The 21,232-nt window shown below is 44.3% G+C and overlaps 2 protein-coding genes across 3 annotated transcripts in view; one reads left to right on the forward strand and one right to left on the reverse strand.

Moving 5' to 3' along the window:
- Nucleotides 1-20,338, reverse strand: part of VPS16 (VPS16 core subunit of CORVET and HOPS complexes) — a 315,475-nt gene extending 295,137 nt beyond the window's left edge. Inside the window, exon 1 of the mRNA XM_077448719.1 lies at nt 20,155-20,338. The gene's annotated coding sequence lies outside the window, so the exon portion shown is untranslated. The remainder of the gene's footprint in view (nt 1-20,154) is intronic.
- The window catches only part of RFTN2 (raftlin family member 2), a 133,686-nt gene that overhangs the window by 8,035 nt on the left and 104,419 nt on the right, over nt 1-21,232 (forward strand). Inside the window, exon 2 of one of the 2 annotated variants that reach the window (XM_077448720.1) lies at nt 16,658-16,714. The exons of the other annotated variant lie outside the window; for it this stretch is intronic. Within the exon in view, the coding sequence (XP_077304846.1) occupies nt 16,658-16,714 (57 nt within the window). The remainder of the gene's footprint in view (nt 1-16,657; nt 16,715-21,232) is intronic. 2 annotated transcript variants of the gene reach the window in all.

Genomic DNA, 21,232 nt, shown 5'->3' on the forward strand with positions numbered 1-21,232 from the left:
GTCATGGGGCCCCCTACCTGTGGCCCTTGGGCAGTGCCTAAGTACATAGTTGTCAACATTTCAAAAATATTTTCAGGGACACTTTTTTTTTACAAGTGCTATATCTGGAGTAGCTGACATCCCCTATGTTCCTCTATACACCACAATAGTAATTACAAAATTAAATAAGTACTAATAATGGGGCAGAACAAATATGAGGACTGTGAGATTTCCTTTAGTTGAACTAACAAAAGTGCCCATTCTAGAGCTGGTAACATTGAGGATATTCAGTATAATTTTAAAGAACAGTTTTTGTGGGTAAGAGGCATAGGGGAGGAGTATGAATGGTATAAAAGTGGGAAGTATGTGCAGGTGAGGGAGAGGAATGTGGAGGGTCTAACAGTGGGCACTATGTACATGAGAGGAGTGCAGAGGGTATGGCAGAAGGCACTATGTACAGGAGAGGAGTGTGTAGGGTATGACAGTGGGCAGTATGCACAGCAGAGGAGTGTAGGGGGTATGACATTGGGCACTATGTAGAAGAGAAGAGTGTGGAGGGTATGACAGTGAGCAATATCTACAGGAGTGTGGAGGGTATGACAGTGGGCCCTATGTACAGGAGAGAAGTGTGGAGAGTAGGACAGTAAGCAGTAATTACAGGAGAGGAGTGTGGAGGGAGGGTATGACGGTGGGCACTATGTATAGGAGAGGCGTATGGAGGGTATGACAGTGAGTAGTATGTACAGGAGAGGAGTGTGGAGGGTATGACAGTGGGCACTATGTATAGGAGAGACGTGTTGGAGGTATGACAGTGGGCACTATGTATAGGAGAGTAGTGTGGAGGATATGACAGCAGGCATTATGTATAGGAGAGAAGTGTGGAGGATATGACAGTGGGCACTATGTATAGGAGAGAATTGTGGAGAGTATGACAGTGGGCACTATGTATAGGAGAGGAGGATAAAGTAATCTGGGAATGAAAAATGGAAAGGTTTGTGGAAGGATGTTTAGGGACTGCGTAGTGGTTAAGCTGGCCATACATGGATTGAAATTACACCAATTAAGCAGAGACCAGCCATAGTTGATCTATGTATGGGCTAGCTGGTTTTACACAAGTCAACCTATTAACCGACTTGAGTACAACCAGCCTGTCAAGTTTTCCCCAAAACAATCAGTGCTGCCAGCTATAGTTAGCAACACTAATCATTGTATTCACTGGCAGAACACAATAACACTGCAGGAGTGATTGCCCCATTCACAGGTCAGTAGGTGAGAGGGTGTGTGGGGACAGGCTGGGGAGAGATACTAGTCAGTCCCTGGGTAGGCACTGGTTAGCATCAGAGCCAGATACACACAGATTACATACACCACCATCGTTACTGTGAGAGCAAGAATTCTAGCACTAGACCTCCTCTGTAACTCTAAACATGTAACCTGTAAAAAAATGTAAAGCATCGCTTAGTACACAACAAAAAATCGTGCTAACTTTAACGTTTTTTTTTAATGAATGAAACGTTTGAAAAATTGCTGCGCAAATATCGTGTAACATTGCAAAGACCACCATTTTATTCCATAGGGTGTCTGCTAAAACAATATATAATGCTTGAGGGTTCTGAGTAATTTTGTAGCATAAAAAAAATGATGATTTTTACATGTAGGAGAGAAGTCTCAGAATGGGCCTGGGTGGCGAGGGGTTAATTATCATAAGTAATATAAAAATAATTATTATAAGCTATGGGAGTTCATCCTCTGAGTCTGCTGCAGAGTGTTCCAGCTTGTATTTATACTGACCGCTCTGTATGTAGCTTATGACAGTCTGCGCAAGGAGCCCTGTATCTCCGGAACCATAGATGATAGCAGCCCCATATTTTAACCAGTGCTGGAGTGGGTCTTTAGCTACCTACTCCCCAAATTTGATTTTTTTTTTTTTTGGGCAAATGGGCCTATCTTGAGAAAGGGGCCTGGAGCTGCAGCTCCAATAGCCCCTATGTTAATCCGGCCCTGAGCTTAGTAGCTTCAGTGGCAAAGAACCGTTACATTAGAAACACACACAAATGATCAGAGGCTGGACTCCCACCTGTTACCCTTCATTGCCTTGTGTTAGCATACACACGTTGACATTCATTGTGTTTAGGTAGCCCATTTGAATGAATTAGTTGCCAATGCACCAGGATAAGGGGAAAACTGTCATGCACAATTTTTAGAAACTCAGCACACTACAATGCACAGCAGTGTGTTTCTGTGCATTGTGGTGCACTGCAATGCAGATCCATTGGCAAGGTGTGTTAAGATGACATTTAGAAAGAATAGCACAGCAAAGATTCAATGTACATAGCACATCTTGCTGCAATAAATAGGTTTGAATCCAACCTGAATGTTTTGTGAGTAACTATCCAAAGAGGTGATGGTGACGGTTTGATATGTTGGAGTACAAATGACTGTTTCCAGCTGTATCGGCGTGGTCTATAAAGATTTGTGGACCTGATGCTAAATTTGAATATTTATGTGCTTTACTTCAGTTTTATAGAAATCAAATTAGCATCCTTGCGCATATAGCTACAAAGTTTGAACACATTTATTAACTTAAATGTAGCGTTTACCCCCGGAGGAGCTGTTTGAAATAATACAGGTATCACTTACCTGTTCAGAGGCTGCCACCCTACATACTAGTTTCAGAGAACACCAACAAACATGGGTAAAGGAGGAGAGATTCTCAAGCAAAGTTCTTCATTAGCAGCGTTAAGTATTGTTGGAGGTGGAGGGGATAGCCAGCCAGTCTGAGACTCTGTAAGAACAGTCCATGTAGCAATCTCTGGCATCTAACCTCCAAAGTACATACACACCTGAAGCTCTAGGCCAGGGGTGTCCAAACTTTTTTCAAAGAGGGCCAGATTTGATGAAGTGAACATGCACGAGGGCCGACCATTGAACCATTAAAATTCTGTCTGCGTGTTCGTACAAGCACTAATACACTGCCCAGCAAGAATTCTCTTGCCTCTGCTCTTTAGGGGTACCATTAATTCTTAAATGGTACCCCACACATTGGAAAACGTGGGGTTCTTTTGGTGCAGCTCAATAAAAAAAAAAAAAAAGATTGGGGACTTCTTTCCCTGCATTTTTGTGAGTAGGGAAGTCCATTGAAATGAATGGGCTTCCCTACACACAGCACACAGCCACACAGATGTGAACCAAGGGCTTGTTCACATGTCAGGTTGGAGGGGCAGTAAAACTACATGGTTAAGCTGTTTTTACCTCCTACAACTCCTCCCCCTTTAGCTGCAGAGGGAACAGCGGGGGGTGTACACATGATATGGCTGCAGCTGGAGGTATACCCAGGGTGAATGAGCCTGCACTGCAACTACCCCGCAACTGTGTGCATTGCACAGCTGCGGTATAGTGATGCTGAATTTACGGGCTTAAAACAGGTGGTGAGGAGGCAACATAATGCCTCTTTACCACCTTTCAAATGCCTCTGAAAAGCGATCTGTGCATGGATTGCTTTGCAGAGGAGCAGCAGTCCTGGCTGCTATCACACACAAGCCCTACAAAAGCAGTTCTGATAGTACAGGAATGGGGGGGTCTGGATGAAAAGTAACATACAGAGACAGACACACAGACAGACACATACAGACTGGCACATACAGACTGGCACATACAGACTGGCACATACAGACTGGCACATACAGACAGACACACACACAGACAGACACACACAGACAGACACACACACAGACAGACACACACACAGACAGACACACACACAGACAGACACACACACAGACAGACACACACACACACAGACAGACACACACACACACACAGACAGACAGACAGACACACACAGACACACATACATGAATAAAGCACTTTTAAAACGAATGTAACTTCTAGGGTACTGCACTATAGGGGGAAGCAGAGAGCACAGCACACTTCCCTGCATTTTACTTTCACTTTTGGGGCTGAGGAGCTTCTCACAGTGCCGATGTACAGCTCGGCAGGGGATCGCACCTCTGACAGCCCTGATAGCCAGGAGGGCCGTTCAAAACCGGGCCACGGGTCGCGATTGGCCTGCGGGCCGGACTTTGGACATGCCTGCTCTAGGCAAAGGGTTCTACTCACAATGTTAAGAGACAGCTCTCCAACCAGCTTCCTTTCAACACTCTTCAGGGAAAAGGATCCTTCTCCAGCCTAGCTTCCTCATGTAGTGTCCTTCAGCAGATATCTTTCAGGCCCTCCTGCCAAGCACTTGCTGAGGCCCAACAGCAACAGATCCTCAGTAGAACCGGCTGACTCCCAGGGCCAGAGGTCCCAGGACAGAGAACGGGGGTCAGCAACTTGTAGATCATGATCTTCCAGTAGATCACGGACTGGTGATTTTGTGGGCTCCTTGAGGGTAGGGACTCATGTGAGTGTGCAATGTACAGGGATAGGGACAATTGTAGACACTCGCTCAGGTTGAACTGGATGGACTGGTGTCTTTATTCAACTTTACTACTTACTAACTATGGTGACTGGTAGATAGCTGTTTGCGCTTGGTCACCAGTTGTTCTTGAGCAAACAGAGTGCAATGCAGAGTGACTTCTTGTAAATTTGAAGCTGTAGTAGGAAGTGTAGCACAACCCCCAAAGGAGCCGCTTGGTAAATTTGGGTTTTCTGGTCTCCACCTCAACCCCAAGAACGACCACAGCCCCTCTGGCATACCTGGTTAAATTACCGTACTTATCGGCGTATAACACGCACATGTTTCCCCTTAAAATTAGGGGAAAATCGTGGGTGTGTGTTATACGCTGATCCCCCTGCAGATTGTGAGCCTCTCGGTGTCTTTTGGCCGTTCTCTGTGGCTTTCGGCCACTCTCGCAGTCCCGTGTGAGCCGCCAAAAGCCGCCGAGAATGGCCGAGAGCCGCAGAGAATGGCCGAGGGCCGCCAAGAACGGCCGAGACCTACCGAGCGCCACCGAGATACACAGGACATCCACTCTGTATCTCGGCGACGCCATTTTTAAATGGCAAGGCTGCAATGCAAGTCTGAAAATGACACTGGCAAGGCTGCAATGCAAGGCTGCAAATGACACTGACAAGGCTGCAATGCAAGGCTTCAAATGACACTGACAAGGCTGCAATGACAAGGCAGATGCTGCAGATGGACACTGATAAGGCTGTATTGATGGGCATTTAAATGTAAGTTTTCTTCCTTAAACTTCCCTCCTAAACTTGGGGTGCGTGTTATATGCCGATAAATATGGTAAATTACTGCAAACACATTTAAAGACACATGTGGAAAATATGGTTATCCTGGCTGTGGATTATCACCAAAAACAGACACACACCTGGTAGTGATAAGCAAATTAAATATATTATCACAGTTTAAAGTGGTTGTATACCCACATTTTTAACTTTTACCTACAGGAAAGCCTATAATAAGGCTTACCTGTAGGTAAAAAAAATATCTCCTAAACCTGTACGGTTTAGGAGATATTCCCCCCGGTATGCACCGCTGACTGCAGCGGCGCATGCGCACAAGGGGTTTCTCGCCGTCAAAATCCGGCAGCGGCCGAGCGGCCGGACTGAAATCTCCCGCGCATGCGCGGAAGTGACGATATCGCGGCTCCGGCCACTCACAGCGCCGGAGCCGCGATACCCGGAAGAAACGCTGAGGGAGCATGTCAGCTCCCTCGGCGTGGATCGGGCCAGATGTCGGGGCCTCGTTCTAAGGTAAGTATTTCATAATGAGCTAGTATGCGGTGCATACTAGCTCATTATGCCTTTTGCTTTGCAGGTTTAAAAAAAATAAATAAATGTGCGGGTTTACTACCGCTTTAAAGCATATGGAAGCTTACAACACTGTTAAACCTTTCTGCAAAGAATTAATACATTAGAAAAAACAACCTTCAATACTTAGCAACTGTAAATTTAGAAAAGGGCAGTAATCTATATGCCCATAAAACAGTCGCTGAGAGGGAGGAGAGAAGATCTATCAACTTCTCAGCTCCTTCTGAGCCACAAACACCATTAAAAGTAACAATACAAAATGAAGAAATAGGTTAACAGGTGCAGTAAGCACAGTTCTGTAATGTTACAGTTCCTGAGTTGAAGGGTACTAGTGTCTTCTGCTAGCAAATGTTGTGTCCCTTTGTAAAGAAGTAGGTTTAATCAAAAGTGAGACAGCTATCCTCTAGGAAATCCTGTTAGGTAGTGGTTTGAAAGAACAGAATGGCTAAAAGTGGCCGCTCCAAAAAAGCATCCTCTAACAGTAGAAAGGGGAATAGGTGACTGTATTAAGTGTCTTTACTGTGCTTAGAAAGATGTTGGGTTTACACTCGCTCACCAGTCCTCTGGGTGTTGACACAACGGAAGTCCCAAATGCTGGGTTAGGCTTCTGGTAATGTTGTAAGGCACTGGATTACCTCCTGTCGGCCGATTATGATGGATGGTAGCTGAACTGGCAAGGTGATGGGACAACGGCCAACAGGGCACCTGGACACCTGGACTGGTCTTGTGATCACTGAAGCGGTGTCTGGGTTGTCTCCACTGGGATACATGTTGCTGAGCAGGGTCCCTGGGCTGAATGGTGGAGGACCATGTGGGTGACACTGTTCCTGGCTCCTTTATCCTCAGTCTCTTGGCAGCAGTCTTGGGAAAAGCGTGGCTCTCTCTTTCTCAAAAGCTGCTAGACAGTGTGGCCCTCTCTTTCTTAGGTGGAGTTCCACTGCATAGTCCCATCACCTCACCACTCATGTCCTCTATCCCCTCACCTCACGGTAACTCTCCCTGGTAGTCTCAGGAAAAATGTGTCTGTTGGGTCACACAGTCCCTGGTGTCAGCATGTCTCTCCCCTCCATCAGATGCTGGTACCTCAGGCCACTCTCCTCAGACAGCCCTCAGATCTTCTGTCATCTTTCTCTCTGTAGAACTGTGTGGAAAACCTGTCTTTCTCTTTCAATCATCTCAGCACTTCCCTCTTTTCAGTCTCCTGCCATCACTCTCTCTGTAGTGCTATGTGGAAAACCTGTCTTTTTTCTCACCTCAGCCCTTCCCGAAACTCCCCTTTTTCCCAGTGTGCTTTGTGTCTCTGAGTTTTCTGGAAGGACAAGTCAGCATCTCTCTGTCTCCATCTTGTGGAGAAAAGGAGAGATTTCATTACAACATGCCCGCTACAGAAGCAAGAACAGTATAAGCCAATGCCACCTCTGTACTGCTAGCTCCTGTCCCATGCGGAGTGATACCAACTGCACTCCACCTCGTATCTCAGCTAGCAGTCTCCAGAGTGGTGCCAACAGCAGGAAAGAAGAGATCTACAGGTCAGTGTGAGGCAATACTCTGGGCATAATGGTATAGGGCTGCTTCCACACTGATGTGCTGCGGTTTACCCACACCACGGGTACAGTGCAGTGTACCTGCAGTTTCCTGTGGGCTTGCTGGAGATTTACTGCACTTAGCCATAAACTTCTATTATATCTTTGAGAAAGTGCACCACACCTGCAGAATATAATAGAAGTCCATGGAAAAGTGCAGCTAACCCAGGAAAGCTGCAGATGTACTGCGCTGCATCTGCTGTGCAGGTAAACCACAGCACATCAGTGTGAAAGTAGCCTTAGAGGGGACTCAGAACATGGGTACATTTGCCGTTTGGGGAGTGATAAAACCCCATAGTTAAGAAGTGTTTCTGTCTCCCCTTCATGCTGCAGTGGCCAGGGGTGTACACATGTCACAGCTGCAGTGGTTGTGTAACACCTGCCAAGCATGACCCGTTCAAGTGAATGAGGCTGCTCTGCAAGTTCCCTGAAACCCTGTGCAATACAGTAAACAAGGGGTTAAAGCAGGCAGCATTGTGTTGCTTTTTCACCACCTCCTTTAACCCCTTTGACCTTGCGGAAGCATGCAGCTTTTGGGAGCACTTGCACATTGGCTCCATTTACTTGAATAGGTAGCACCCACCAAAAGCAACAGGAGGCTTAATTCCTGCTGTGGCATGTGTACACCTTTGGCTGCAGCCTTAGCAGCTAAAGGGGGATAGGGAATGGGTGCACTAAAATCTTGACTCAACTGCGAGGTTTTACCAGCCACAACTTAACCGATTCAGCCCCGGAAGATTTTACCCCCTTCCTGACCTTCACTTTTTGCGATTTGGCACTGCATCGCTTTAACTGACAATTGCGCGGTCCTGCGATGTTGCACCCAAACAAAATTTACGTCCTTTTTTCCTACAAATAGTGGTATTCGATCACCTCTGCGGTTTTTATTTTTTGTGCTATAGACAAAAATAGTGTACATTTTGAAAAATATGTATTCTTCTACATATTTTTGGTAAAAAAAAAGATCGTAACAAGCGTATTTTGATTGGTTTGCGCAAAAAGTAATAGCGTCTACAACATAGGTGATAGTTTTATGGCATTTTTATTATGAATTTTTTTTATTAGTAATGACTGCGGTCTGCGATTTTTATTGTGACTGCGACATTATGGCGGACACATTTGACACTATTTTGGGACCATTGTCATTTATACAGGGATCAGTGTTAGGGGCGATCAAGGGGTTAAATGTGTCCTGGGGAGTGATTCTAACTGTGGGGGGGCTTCCACTCACATGACAGGGATCACTGCTCCCGATGACAGGGAGCATGGATCTCTGTCATGTCATTAGGCTGAACGGGGATATGCCTTGTTTACATAGGCATCTCCCCGTTCTGCGGCTCCGTGACACGGACATCGAGTCCGCGGGTCCCACGGGCATGGTCACGCCATACGCAGCGGGCACGCGTGCCTGCTACCAATTAAAGTGGACGTACAGGTACGCCCATTTGCCCACCACTGCCATGGTGCCGATGTACATCGGCATGCATCGGTCGGCAAGTGGTTAAAGTGTGAATGAGGATACTGCTGCAGAATGCCACTAAGGGCTCATTCAGAAGTGCAGCAGGCATTGCTGCTCCTCTGAAAAGTGATCTGAGTGTGTATGACAGGTGGTGAGCAGGTGATATGTTGCCTCCTCAACACCTGATATAAACCAATTGCCGTGGAAAGCATGTGATTGTGATATGGTAGTAGGGCAATTAGCGGTTTAAATCAGGTGTGAGGAGGCCGTGATCTCAGAAGCTGGTATTGCCATCTTTGACAGAAATCACTGACATCAACTATGACAATTGACAACGACAATGGCAATAACCGAATATGGCCATGTTGGCATATTAAGTCAATGATGTTAAGAACATCATCACCCCTTTGTGTATGTCAGCTGTCTGCAGTTCAGTGGTTCAGAAATAACAGCTGACTTCCAGGACAAACCCAAACTCATTCGGAATAAACACATGATCATCCCCAGGCCTTGTTATTCACACTTTGATATGATGCAGAGTTCATAGTTGACTTAATGAGTGCAAGCTGCTGAGGACCTGTGGCAGCAAAGTAACCCCAGATCATAACATTCCCACTACCATAAATGGTATGTTTTTCTTCTCCTGAAATGATGTCTTCAGTTTGTGCCGAACATATATATTGTTACTATGGCTAAACAACTTTGTCTTTACTTCACAGTAAATAGCACATTGTTTAAGAAGGCTTAATCGTTGCTTATAGGTTCAATGGCAAACTATGCTCTTGCTCTAATTTTCTTACTGGACAGAGGTAGGGGAATTATTAATTTTCAATAATTTTTTAAAATCCCTTGTTACTAATAGGCATCCACAACCTTCTTTCTGAAGGCCTTAAAGAGTTTGTCTGTACGAGGTTTAAATAAGACAGGTTCCATCTGCATATTTCCTAAGAGGGGTGTAATTACTGGTTTCCAATCTGAAACGCTCGTTTCTAATTTCATGGATTTGACGTCATGGTAAATGTAGGGCTTTACTTATTTTTCTACCTGAAAAATTGGCATTTTCGTTATTTCAATGTATGTTTTTATGACAACGCATTTCAATATGTGTGAGTTTGGTGTGAATGTATACAATGTGAAGGTAAAGATACAAAAAAAAAAAAAAAAACACACAGTCACTTCCAGCACTAATAAGTCTTCCAAGGTGTGGAATAACAGATGTCAGATAAAATGGTGGTGTGAAAGGTACCGTATATACTCGAGTATAGGCCGACCCGAATATAAGCCGAGGCCCCCAATTTACCCCCAAAAAAACTGGCAAACTTATTGACTCGTGTATAAGCCGAGGGTGAGACATGCCTGTCCATCCCTGTGTGTGTGTCCGTCCCTGTGTGTCCGTCCATCCCTGTGTGTCCGTCCATCCCTGTGTGTGTGTGTGTCCATCCATCCATCCATCCCTGTGTGTGTGTGTGTCCATCCATCCATCCATCCCTGTGTGTGTGTGTGTCCATCCATCCATCCATCCCTGTGTGTGTGTGTCTCCATCCATCCATCCCTGTGTGTGTGTGTCTCCATCCATCCATCCATCCCTGTGTGTGTGTGTCTCCATCCATCCATCCCTGTGTGTGTGTGTCCATGTGTGTGTGTGTGTGTGTGTGTGTGTGTGTGTGTGTGTGTGTGTGTCCAGCCTACCTGTGTCCCGAGCCTCCGTCCCGTGCCTTGCCTCCTTGCCTCCGTCCCGTGCCGTGCCTTGCCTCCGTCCCGTGCCGTGCCTTGCCTCCTTGCCTCCGTCCCGTGTCGTGCCTTGCCTCCGTCCCGTCCCGTGCCTTGCCTTGCCTCCGTCCCGTGCCTTGCCAGGATCGCCGCTCTTCGTCGGCGCCTCGGCGGACATACTACAATTTGAAAGCCGCGCCTCCGCCTCCGCCTTCGCCTGTGATAGGCGGAACACTGAATTTCCCAGCAGCCTGTGTTCCGCCTATCACGGACATCGTCTCATCCTCGTACTACGGACGAGGATGAGACGATGTCCGTGATTGGCGGAACACAGGCTGCTGGGAAATTCAGTGTTCCGCCTATCACAGGCGGAGGCGGAGGCGCGGCTTTCAAATTGTAGTATGTCCGCCGTCTGTCTGCTCGATACGCTGATCGAGCAGTCAGACGGCGATGACTCGAGTATAAGCCGAGGGGGGCACTTTCAGCCTCAAAAAAGAGGCTGAAAATCTCGGCTTATACTCGAGTATATACGGTATATAATGGTATCCAAAACTGGGTGGAAGCTGCCTTTCTCAGATGGGGTAATCCAAAAGGAACTACAAGAAAAACAGAAATGGAAGGTGCGCACACCTAGTGCATTAGATAATTTAATAATAAAAATGTTTTATATAAAAGTGGGTACTCACAAAATGCAACTGACAAAAGGCCATAAAACCAATGCATGGACATGCTCAGAACACGGGGTACAGCTAACGCATGTCGGAGGCGCACCCCCTTCCTCAGAGCTAGGCTAGTCTCGTACACCATGGGCAAGAGCTTTTACAGGAAGTGGTGGAATTGAAAATTGTGTGACAAAAAAAGCCACGCCCTCAAAGGGGCGGGAAAGAACATTTAAAAAAAATAATAATTATATATATATATATATATATATATATATATATATATATATAAAAATTGTTGCACTAATGAAAAAAACATCAGAATCCCTATCAAATACCATAATCAAAACAAAAAACTCCATCATAAATACACAAATAAATAAATAATGATAATTCATTCAAATCCATGATATATTGCACATTCATTTATATTTAGTCAGATGAATACAGGTGTAGAAACACATAAGCAAAAAAGGATGCAGGGGCACGAAGCAATAGCGTCCCACCGGCGTGATGAGTCATGACGCATATCATCATGGAAACCAGAAGAGAGGGGTAATACGTGATGGTAAAGCAGAACTCCTCTTCTCTGCAAGCCCCAACAAGGGACTATCACCCCGCACCGGGCATACATGATGAGGATGGACAAAAACAGAGGCGTATAGCCTCATTGCTGTAAATAGAACCCAATATAAATAAAATAAATATGCTTAATTTATGGCGGAAAGGATAAGAGAGAACCCCGCATCAGCGTCCCTGCCACATAAAGCAAAAAAAAAATGGCAAGCACAGATACAATCAAAAGAAAAAAGACAGACAAATATATTAATGTACCACAAAGATCGGCAAGGCTAATGTGCATACAAAAAGCCCATGGGAAAATATTTAAGGCAGCTCATCACCCAACAAACCAGAAATAAGAGCAGAAATACATTGAATAAGCAGACCCAAGTTACTTTTCCATCCCTCCCGAGTTAAAACCCTCCAAAAATGGTCTAAAGCAGACAGCATCATTTAGGCCAGGGGGGGAAGTGGCTTTTAACTACTTTCAGACCGGACCATTTTGCTGGTAAATGACCAGAGGTCTTTTTACAATTTGGCACTGCGCTGCTTTAACTGGTAATTGCGCGGTCATGCAATGTTGTACCCAAACAAAATTTGCGTCCTTTTCTTCCCACAAATAGAGCTTTCTTTTGATGGTATTTGATTGCCTCTGCGATTTTTATTTTTTGCGATATAAATGGAAAAAGACCGCAAATTTTGAAAAAAAATGATATTTTCGACTTTTTGTTATTAGAAAAATCCAATAAATTCAATTTTAGTCATACATTTAGGCCAAAATGTATTCAGCCACATGTCTTTGGTAAAAAAAAAGTCAATAACTGTATATTTATTGGTTTGCGCAAAAGTTGTCACATCTACAAACTAAGGTACGTTTTCTGGAATTTACGCAGCTTTTAGTTTACGACTGCCTATCTCAGTTCTTGAGGTGCTAAAATGGCAGGGCAGTACAAAACCTGATAAGTGGCATGTTGAGCCCATCGAATATTTTATTTTTTTGCCTCAAGCGATTGAATAATGACAAAAAAATAATTTTTTTTTTTTTTTACACAAAGTTGTCACTAAATGATATATTGCTCACACATGCTATGGGCATATGTGAAATGACACCCCAAAATAAATTCTGCTGCTTCTCCTGAGTACGGGGATACCACACGTGTGGGATTTTTTGGGAGCCTAGCCGCGTACGGGGCCCCGAAAGCCAAGAACCGCCTTCAGGTTTTCTAAGGGCGTAAATATTTGACTTCACTCCTCACTACCTATTACAGTTTTGAAGGCCATAAAATGCCAAGATGGCACAAAACCCCCACAAATGACCCCATTTTAGAAAGTAGACACCCCAAGCTATTTGCTGAGAGGCATTTTGAGTCCATGGAATATTTTATATTTTGCCACAAGTTGCGGGAAAATTACAAACTTTAATTTTTTTTTTTTTTTTTTTCACAAAGTTGTCACTAAATGATATATTGCTCACACATGCTATGGGCATATGTTAAATGACACCCCAAAATAAATTCTGCTGCTTCTCCTGAGTACGGGGATACCACATATGTGGGACTTTTTGGGAGCCTAGCCACGTACGGGGCCCCGAAAACCAAGAACCGCCTTCAGGTTTTCTAAGGGCGTAAATATTTGACTTCACTCCTCACTACCTATTACAGTTTTGAAGGCCATAAAATGCCAAGATGGCACAAAACCCCCACAAATGACCCCATTTTAGAAAGTAGACACCCCAAGCTATTTGCTGAGAGGCATGTTGAGTCCATGGAATATTTTATATTTTGCCACAAGTTGCGGGAAAATTACAAACTTTTTTTTTTTTTTTTCACAAAGTTGTCACTAAATGATATATTGCTCACGCATGCCATGGGCATATGTGAAATGACACCCCAAAATAAATTCTGCTGCTTCTCCTGAGTACGGGGATACCACATATGTGGGACTTTTTGGGAGCCTAGCCGCGCACGGGGCCCCGAAAACCAAGCACCGCCTTCAGGCTTTCTAAGGGCGTTACAGTTTTGAAGGCCATAAAATGCCAAGATGGCACAAACCCCCCCAAATGACCCCATTTTGGAAAGTAGACACCCCTAAATTTAGGGGTACACTAGTGAGATTAGGTAATAAATGGCGGGTGCCCTGAAACTATAAAAAAAATAACTAACCAACCAGCGTCACCTGTAACAGTTATATGGTGATCACTGGTGAAAGGGTTAACTAGGGGGCAATCAGGGGGCTTTATGCGGTAGTATATGGGGGTCCCTGGCGCTATAAAAAGCTGCGGCGAACCTAAATACCTACCTGCCTAACTAGCGTCACCTGTGACACTAATACAGTGATCAGAAAAACGATCGCTTATTAGGCTGGGTTCACACTGGAGCGATGTGGGAACGCCACGAATGCGCGGCGGGTTCCCGCATCACATGCCTCCCGGCGGCAGTTCACACTGCCCTATGCGAACTGCTGGGAGTGTCAGTGAAATGTTAATGACACCCCCAGATCAGTTCGCATATCGCAGTGCGATCTGCAAACTCGGATCGCATGGTGTGAACACCCATGCGATCCGATTCTGCTGCGGACCAAAAAAAGGGTCCCGTGCGAGTTTGCGGCGGGTGCGACATGAATTCAGCCATACTATCTGTATGGCTGAACTCGAATCGCACAGAGATCGGATGTGATTTGCACTGCAGTGCGGTGCGAATCACATCCATTCTCATAAACCGCTGCAATGTGAACCCAGCCTTAGTGACACTGGCGACGGGGGGTGATCACGGGGTTAAACCTTTATTGGGGGGGTTAGGGGGGTACCTTAGAACTAAAGGGGGCTAACCCTAACTGCCCTAACAGTTATTACAGTCACAAATGACACCCGCCGGGTGATCAGGGGGTTAAACCTTTATTAGGTAATAAATGGCGGGTGCCCTGAAACTATAAAAAAATAACTAACCAACCAGCGTCACCTGTAACAGTTATATGGTGATCACTGGTGAAAGGGTTAACTAGGGGGCAATCAGGGGGCTTTATGCGGTAGTATATGGGGGTCCCTGGCGCTATAAAAAGTTGCGGCGAACCTAAATACCTACCTGCCTAACTAGCGTCACCTGTGACACTAATACAGCGATCAGAAAAATGATCGCTTATTAGGCTGGGTTCACACTGGAGCGATGCGGGAACGCCACGAATCCGCGGCGGGTTCCCGCATCGCATGCCTCCCGGCGGCAGTTCACACTGCCCTATGCGAACTGCTGGGAGTGTCAGTGAAATGTTAATGACACCCCCAGATCAGTTCGCATATCGCAGTGCGATCTGCAAACTCGGATCGCATGGTGTGAACACCCATGCGATCCGATTCTGCTGCGGACCAAAAAAAGGGTCCCGTGCGAGTTTGCGGCGGGTGCGACACGAATTCAGCCATACTATCTGTATGGCTGAACTCGAATCGCACAGAGATCGGATGTGATTTGCACTGCAGTGCGGTGCGAATCACATCCGTTCTCAAACCGCTGCAATGTGAACCCAGCCTTAGTGACACTGGCGACGGGGGGTGATCACGGGGTTAAACCTTTATTGGGGGGGGGTTAGGGGGGTACCTTAGAACTAAAGGGGGCTAACCCTAACTGCCCTAACAGTTATTACAGTCACAAATGACACCAATGCAAAAAAAAAAAAAAAAAGCAATTGGTGTCACTGTGACTGGGGGGGCAGGGGTAATTGGGGGGGTGATCGGGGGGTAAAGGGGGGGTGTGAGTGTGCCTGGCATGTTCTACTGTGTGTGTAGAGTGTTGGTGCAACTCACCGATCCGCTCTCCTCCGTGTCGGAACGAAAAATACCGACACGGAGGAGAGAATACATCACTTCCTCTCCTGTGTTTACATTACAGGAGAGGAAGTGATGTCACGGAGGATTTCCATTCGTCGAGAGCGATCGCGAGGGGGTGGCCATGAATGAATGGCCGCCCCCTCATCCCGGATCGCTCTCGAAGGAATGCCGACCGCCGCAGGCACCGGGGGGGGCCCGATGGGGCCCCCCACCCGCGGGCAGGCAGGGACTTATATATACGCCCATATGCCTGCCCGTGCCATTCTGCCGACGTATATCGTCGTGCGGCGGTCGGCAAGTGGTTAAAGTGTATATCCACTGCAGTTCAAGCTGGAGGAGGCTCTTTTTCCAGTCCTCTCCCCTTGAACTGGGGTGGATGCGATCCAAGATCAAAAATTGAACCGTAGGAAAAATACCCTGATGAACTAGGGTGGTGTGTCTCCCCAACGGCAGGTCAGGGTTGCAGACCTGCAAACTGCGAATGTGGCGGTAAGCTTTCTTCCAAAAGGGGAGCTTCGTTAGTTTTTTATGGGATTTTTTTCTTTATGACAGCATTTTTACCTGCCAGCGGGGTCTGTATTCATTGGATTCCCAAGGTCCCTAGGGCGCCTCTCTCTGTTCTGGTATTGGCCTGTAAGCGTCATTATTTTGTGACTGAGGTGAGGTTTCATTATTACAATATATCATGGACCTCTCTATATATTTTTTTCATACCATTTGTGTACATTATAACCATCTTTGTTTTTTCTATGTTTACCTTTTTTCAGATTCTCCGTTTATGGGGACCCAGTATACATATCAGCCTGCTGTTGGTCTGGTAATCTAGACTCCAGTGCGGCTGGTGGATATGTGACATAGTGGGGGATTTCTCCACATTACCCCCCTTGAAATTTTCCCCTTTTTTCAAGTATATATACAATTCTTACAAATATACGGGTGGATGGGATCGGTGTGGGGCCCTGTGTCTTGATGTCTCTTCCTCATTTAATTTATAAAAAATCTTTTTGGATGCTCAAATGTACTCATCTAGTGATTAGGATGTAAATATATGTTTTGTACTATTCTATGATGTTGTAGTAGTCAATTTGTTGGCTGATTGCTTTACATTTAAATCTTGTAGATATGGTACTACCTGAGAAAACCCCTGATGAAGGAGAATACAACGCATCTCTGAAACGTAGTTGGGTTTGGGTTATTCTATTGTATCAATCCACTATTGTCTGTACATTACTATGCATCCTTAATCATTTATGTCCTTTTTGTAATTTTAATTATATATATTTTCTCTTTGTACAGTAAATTTTATATTTTCTATCAATGTTGATATGGTAGTACCTATAAAGTCCCACGCATAGGGGGTTTTTCTATTCCAACATAACACTACAGAAGCTGAATACCTGGCTTTCATTAGGACTGCTCGCGGTGCTCGTTATTAATCCCACCACGAAGCCCAGGTGGCACATGTGGAATGCAGGACTGGTCAGGCCAGGGGAGAGCTCTCCCTTTTTGTGGAGAGTGTAATACACAGAGTACTGGGTTTAGGGGAGCGTAATACACAGAGTGCTGGGTTCAGGATAGTGTAATACACTGAGTGCTGGGTTGAGGACATCGAATACACTGAGTGCTGGGTTCAGGAGAGTGTAAGGGCATTAGCAATGCCCTTTAATGCAACCTCAGCTGGCCCATCAATGCAGCCTCATCAGTGCCGATCAATGCAGCCTCAACAGTGCCCAGCCATCTTTACCCATCAATGCAGCCTCAGCAATACCCAGCCATCAGTGGCCATTAATGCAGCCTCATGATCAGTGCCCATCAGTGCTTGGCCCAATCCCATCAGCTCAGCCTGACCTATATATATATATATATATATATATATATATATATATATATATATATATATAGTGCCTTGCAAAAGTATTCGGCCCCCTTGAACCTTTTGCCACATTTCAGGCTTCAAACATAAAGATATAAAAATTTTTTTTTTTGTGAAGAATCATTGTGAAGTGGAACGAAATCTATTGGATTTTTGAAACTTTTTTAACTAATAAAAAAATGAAAAGTGGGGGGTGCAAAATTATTCGGCCCCGTTGCGTTAATACTTTGTAGAGCCACCTTTTGCTGTGATTACAGCTGCAAGTCTCTTGGGGTATGTCTCTATCAGTTTTGCACATCGAGAGACTGAAATTCTTGCCCATTCTTCCTTGCAAAACAGCTCGAGCTCAGTGAGGTTGGATGGAGAGCGTTTGTGAACAGCAGTTTTCAGCTCTTTCTACAGATTCTCGATTGGATTCAGGTCTGGACTTTGACTTGGCCATTCTAACACCTGGATACGTTTATTTGTGAACCATTCCTTTGTAGATTTTGCTGTATGTTTGGGATCATTGTCTTGTTGGAAGATAAATCTCCGTCCCAGTTTCAGGTCTTTTGCAGACTCCAACAGGTTTTCATCCAGAATGGTCCTGTATTTGACTGCATCCATCTTCCCCTCAATTTTAACCATCTTCCCTGTCCCTGCTGAAAAAAAGCAGGCCCAAACCATGATGCTGTCACCACCATGTTTGACAGTGGGGATGGTGTGTTGAGGGTGATGAGCTGTGTTGCTTTTACGCCAAACATATCATTTTGCATTGTGGGCAAAAAGTTTGATTTTGGTTTCATCTGACCAGAGCACCTTCTTCCACATGTTTGGTGTGTCTCCCAGGTGGCTTGTGGCAAACTTTAGACAAGATTTTTTATGGATATCTTTGAGAAATGGCTTTCTTCTTGCCACTCTTCCATAAAGGCCAGATTTGTGCAGTGTACGACTGATTGTTGTCCTATGGACAGACTCTCCCACCTAAGCTGTAGTTCTCTGCAGTTTATCCAGAGTGATCATGGGCCTCTTGGCTGCATCTCTGATCAGTCTTCTCCTTGTCTGATCTGAAAGTTTAGAGGGAAGGCCAGGTCTTGGTAGATTTGCAATGGTCTGATACTCCTTCTATTTCAAAATTGCACAGTGCTCCTTGGGATGTTTAAAGCTTGGGAAATCTTTTTGTATCCAAATCCAGCTTTAAACTTCTCCACAACAGTATTACGGACCTGCCTGGTGTGTTCCTTGGTCTTCATGATGCTCTCTGTGCTTTCAACAGAACCCTGAGACTATCACAGAGCAGGTGCATTTATACAGAGACTTGATTACACACAGGTGGATTCTATTTATCACCATCAGTCATTTAGGACAACATTGGATCATTCAGAGATTCTCGCTGAACTTCTGGAGTGAGTTTGCTGCACTGAAAGTAAAGGGGCCGAATAATTTTGCATGCACCACTTTTCAGTTTTTTATTTGCTAAAAAAGTTTAAAATATCCAATAGATTTCGTTCCACTTCACAATTGTGTCCCACTTGTTGGTGATTCTTCATAAAAAATTAAAATTTTATATCTTTATGTTTGAAGCCTGAAATGTGGCAAAAGTTTGAAAAGTTCAAAGGGGGCCGAATACTTTTGCAAGGCACTATATATATATATATATATATATATATATATATATATATATATATTTCTTTTTTTATTAAATTAATTAAGTTATATATATAAAATATATTCCCGCCCGTTTGAGGGCATTTCTCTATTTCACACACAATTTTCAATTCCACTATTCCCTATAAAAGCGCTTGCCCATGTTGTACGAGACTAGCCTAGCTCTGAGGAAGGGGGTGCGCCCCCGAAATGCGTTAGCTGTAGCCCGTGTTCTATGCATGTCCATGCATTGGTTTCATGGCCTTTTGTCAGTTGCATTTTGTGATTACCCACTTTTATATAAAACATTTTTATAATTAAATTATCTTTGGTAATGCACTAGGTGTGCGCACATTCCATTTCTGTTTTTCTTACAATGTGAAGGTAAAACTGTTGTCGAGGAAAGACTGTATATGTTCATGGATTTGGATCAGAGCAGGTAAAGAAAAATGAATAGTTTGAAGTTATGCAAAGAATGAAGGGGATAGATCTGTTAGTTACAAAGTAAATCTTCCTCCTGTTTAGGTCCTAACAAAGTAAAGTATTAACTGGACTAGGCACACCAGAAAGAGAGTCAAGCTGGCTATACGCAGTACATTTTTTTCCATTCATCCAGAGGTATCCTTCCATCCACACAAACAATATCCTGCCGGGACATTATATTCTGACAGTGGCACCTGCTACTATTAGAATACACTAATCAACAGCTGCAATTACTGATTGAGAAAAGCTTTCTAATTTGTTTGTTCGATAGAAATTGATCAAAATTTCAAACAGGCATGGCCACACACTCATCCCTACTAAGCCAGACAAATTTTGATTCATCTATAGCCAGCTTAATCGTTTGCAGACTGGCTCACGCTGATACACGTCAGCAGAAGGGCACGTACAGGCACGTTAACGTACCTGTACGAAGAAAATGTAGAAAATAGCATAATCTACATATTCTAGTACAGTATATATACTAGTATTCTACTATACTCACAGGGGCGTTTATGAATGTGTAGCATTCCAACTTGTTAAAGTCTTTGTGTAATACGTCAATCAGTGTCCTCTCTCTTAGAGGGTGTGTAGCGGAGATATGTATGTCTTTATCCAAGGCCGCATTTCGAACTTACGTTTAGTTTCTTAGTAGAAATTGAAGAATCCTTTGTCCATTAAATACTTCAAGAAGAGTTGTTTTATTCATCAGAAAGATAAGCAAAGACAACTGACAGCTGGTAACATATGGCATGGTGATGGCCTCAGAAGGAGGGAAGGGACATCTGATCTTACATTCTCCAAAGTGTAGAGTTCTTTCTCTTCCCACCTCTCTTCCCTCTCTACCATAACCCTACTCCATTCTTATACTGTCTCATAATGTTATGTCAGCATATCCTAATAACACCCATATTTGCATATATACCATATATGGTTCAGTCTAAAGATAAGTAGCATAACTCCACCCATTGTCCTCCTGACATAGTAACTCAAAAATAGAAGTACCTATACATCAAAACCACTCCTTTCTGTACTCTGTGTGTTCTGTGACCTTCAAAGTCCATCACCTATTACCGTACATATAACATTCATATGTTTCATATATATTTTTCGTTCAGAAACTTTTATCACTTAAAATATTAATTAACTCAAAATATCTAACACTGTACTTTGCCTTTAAGAAGTTGAACCTCTGTGAGTGTGATCTCGATGTCTGCGGGGATACCCGCAATCATCTCACGGAGAGGAAGAATGGGCAAATGCTAATGTAAACAAGAATTTCCCCATTCTGCCTAGTGACAGGACACTGATCACAGCTCCCTGTAATCGGGAGGGTTATCAGTGTCATGTCACACATAGCTCCTCCCCCCCACAGTTCGAATCACCCCCTAGGACACACAGTCACATTTACACAGTAATCAATGCATTTTTAATCCCACTTATCGCTGTATAAATGTGAATGGTCCCAAAATAGCGCCAAAAGTGTCCGATGTTTCAGCCATAATGTCGCAGTCACGATACAAATCGCTGATCGCCGCAATTACTAGTAAAAAAAAAAATGTATTAATAATAATGCCATAAAACTATCCCCTATTTTGTAGACGCTATCAATTTTTCACAAAGTAATCAATAAATGCTTATTGCGATTTATTTATTTTTACCAAAAAATATGTAGAAGAATACGCATTGGCCTAAACTGAGGAAAAAAAAGTTTTT

This window comes from Lithobates pipiens, unplaced genomic scaffold (genome assembly GCF_037356315.1).
Source record: "Lithobates pipiens isolate NorthernLeopardFrog02 unplaced genomic scaffold, aLitPip1_a1.2 Scaffold_22, whole genome shotgun sequence".
NCBI lineage: Eukaryota > Metazoa > Chordata > Amphibia > Anura > Ranidae > Lithobates > Lithobates pipiens.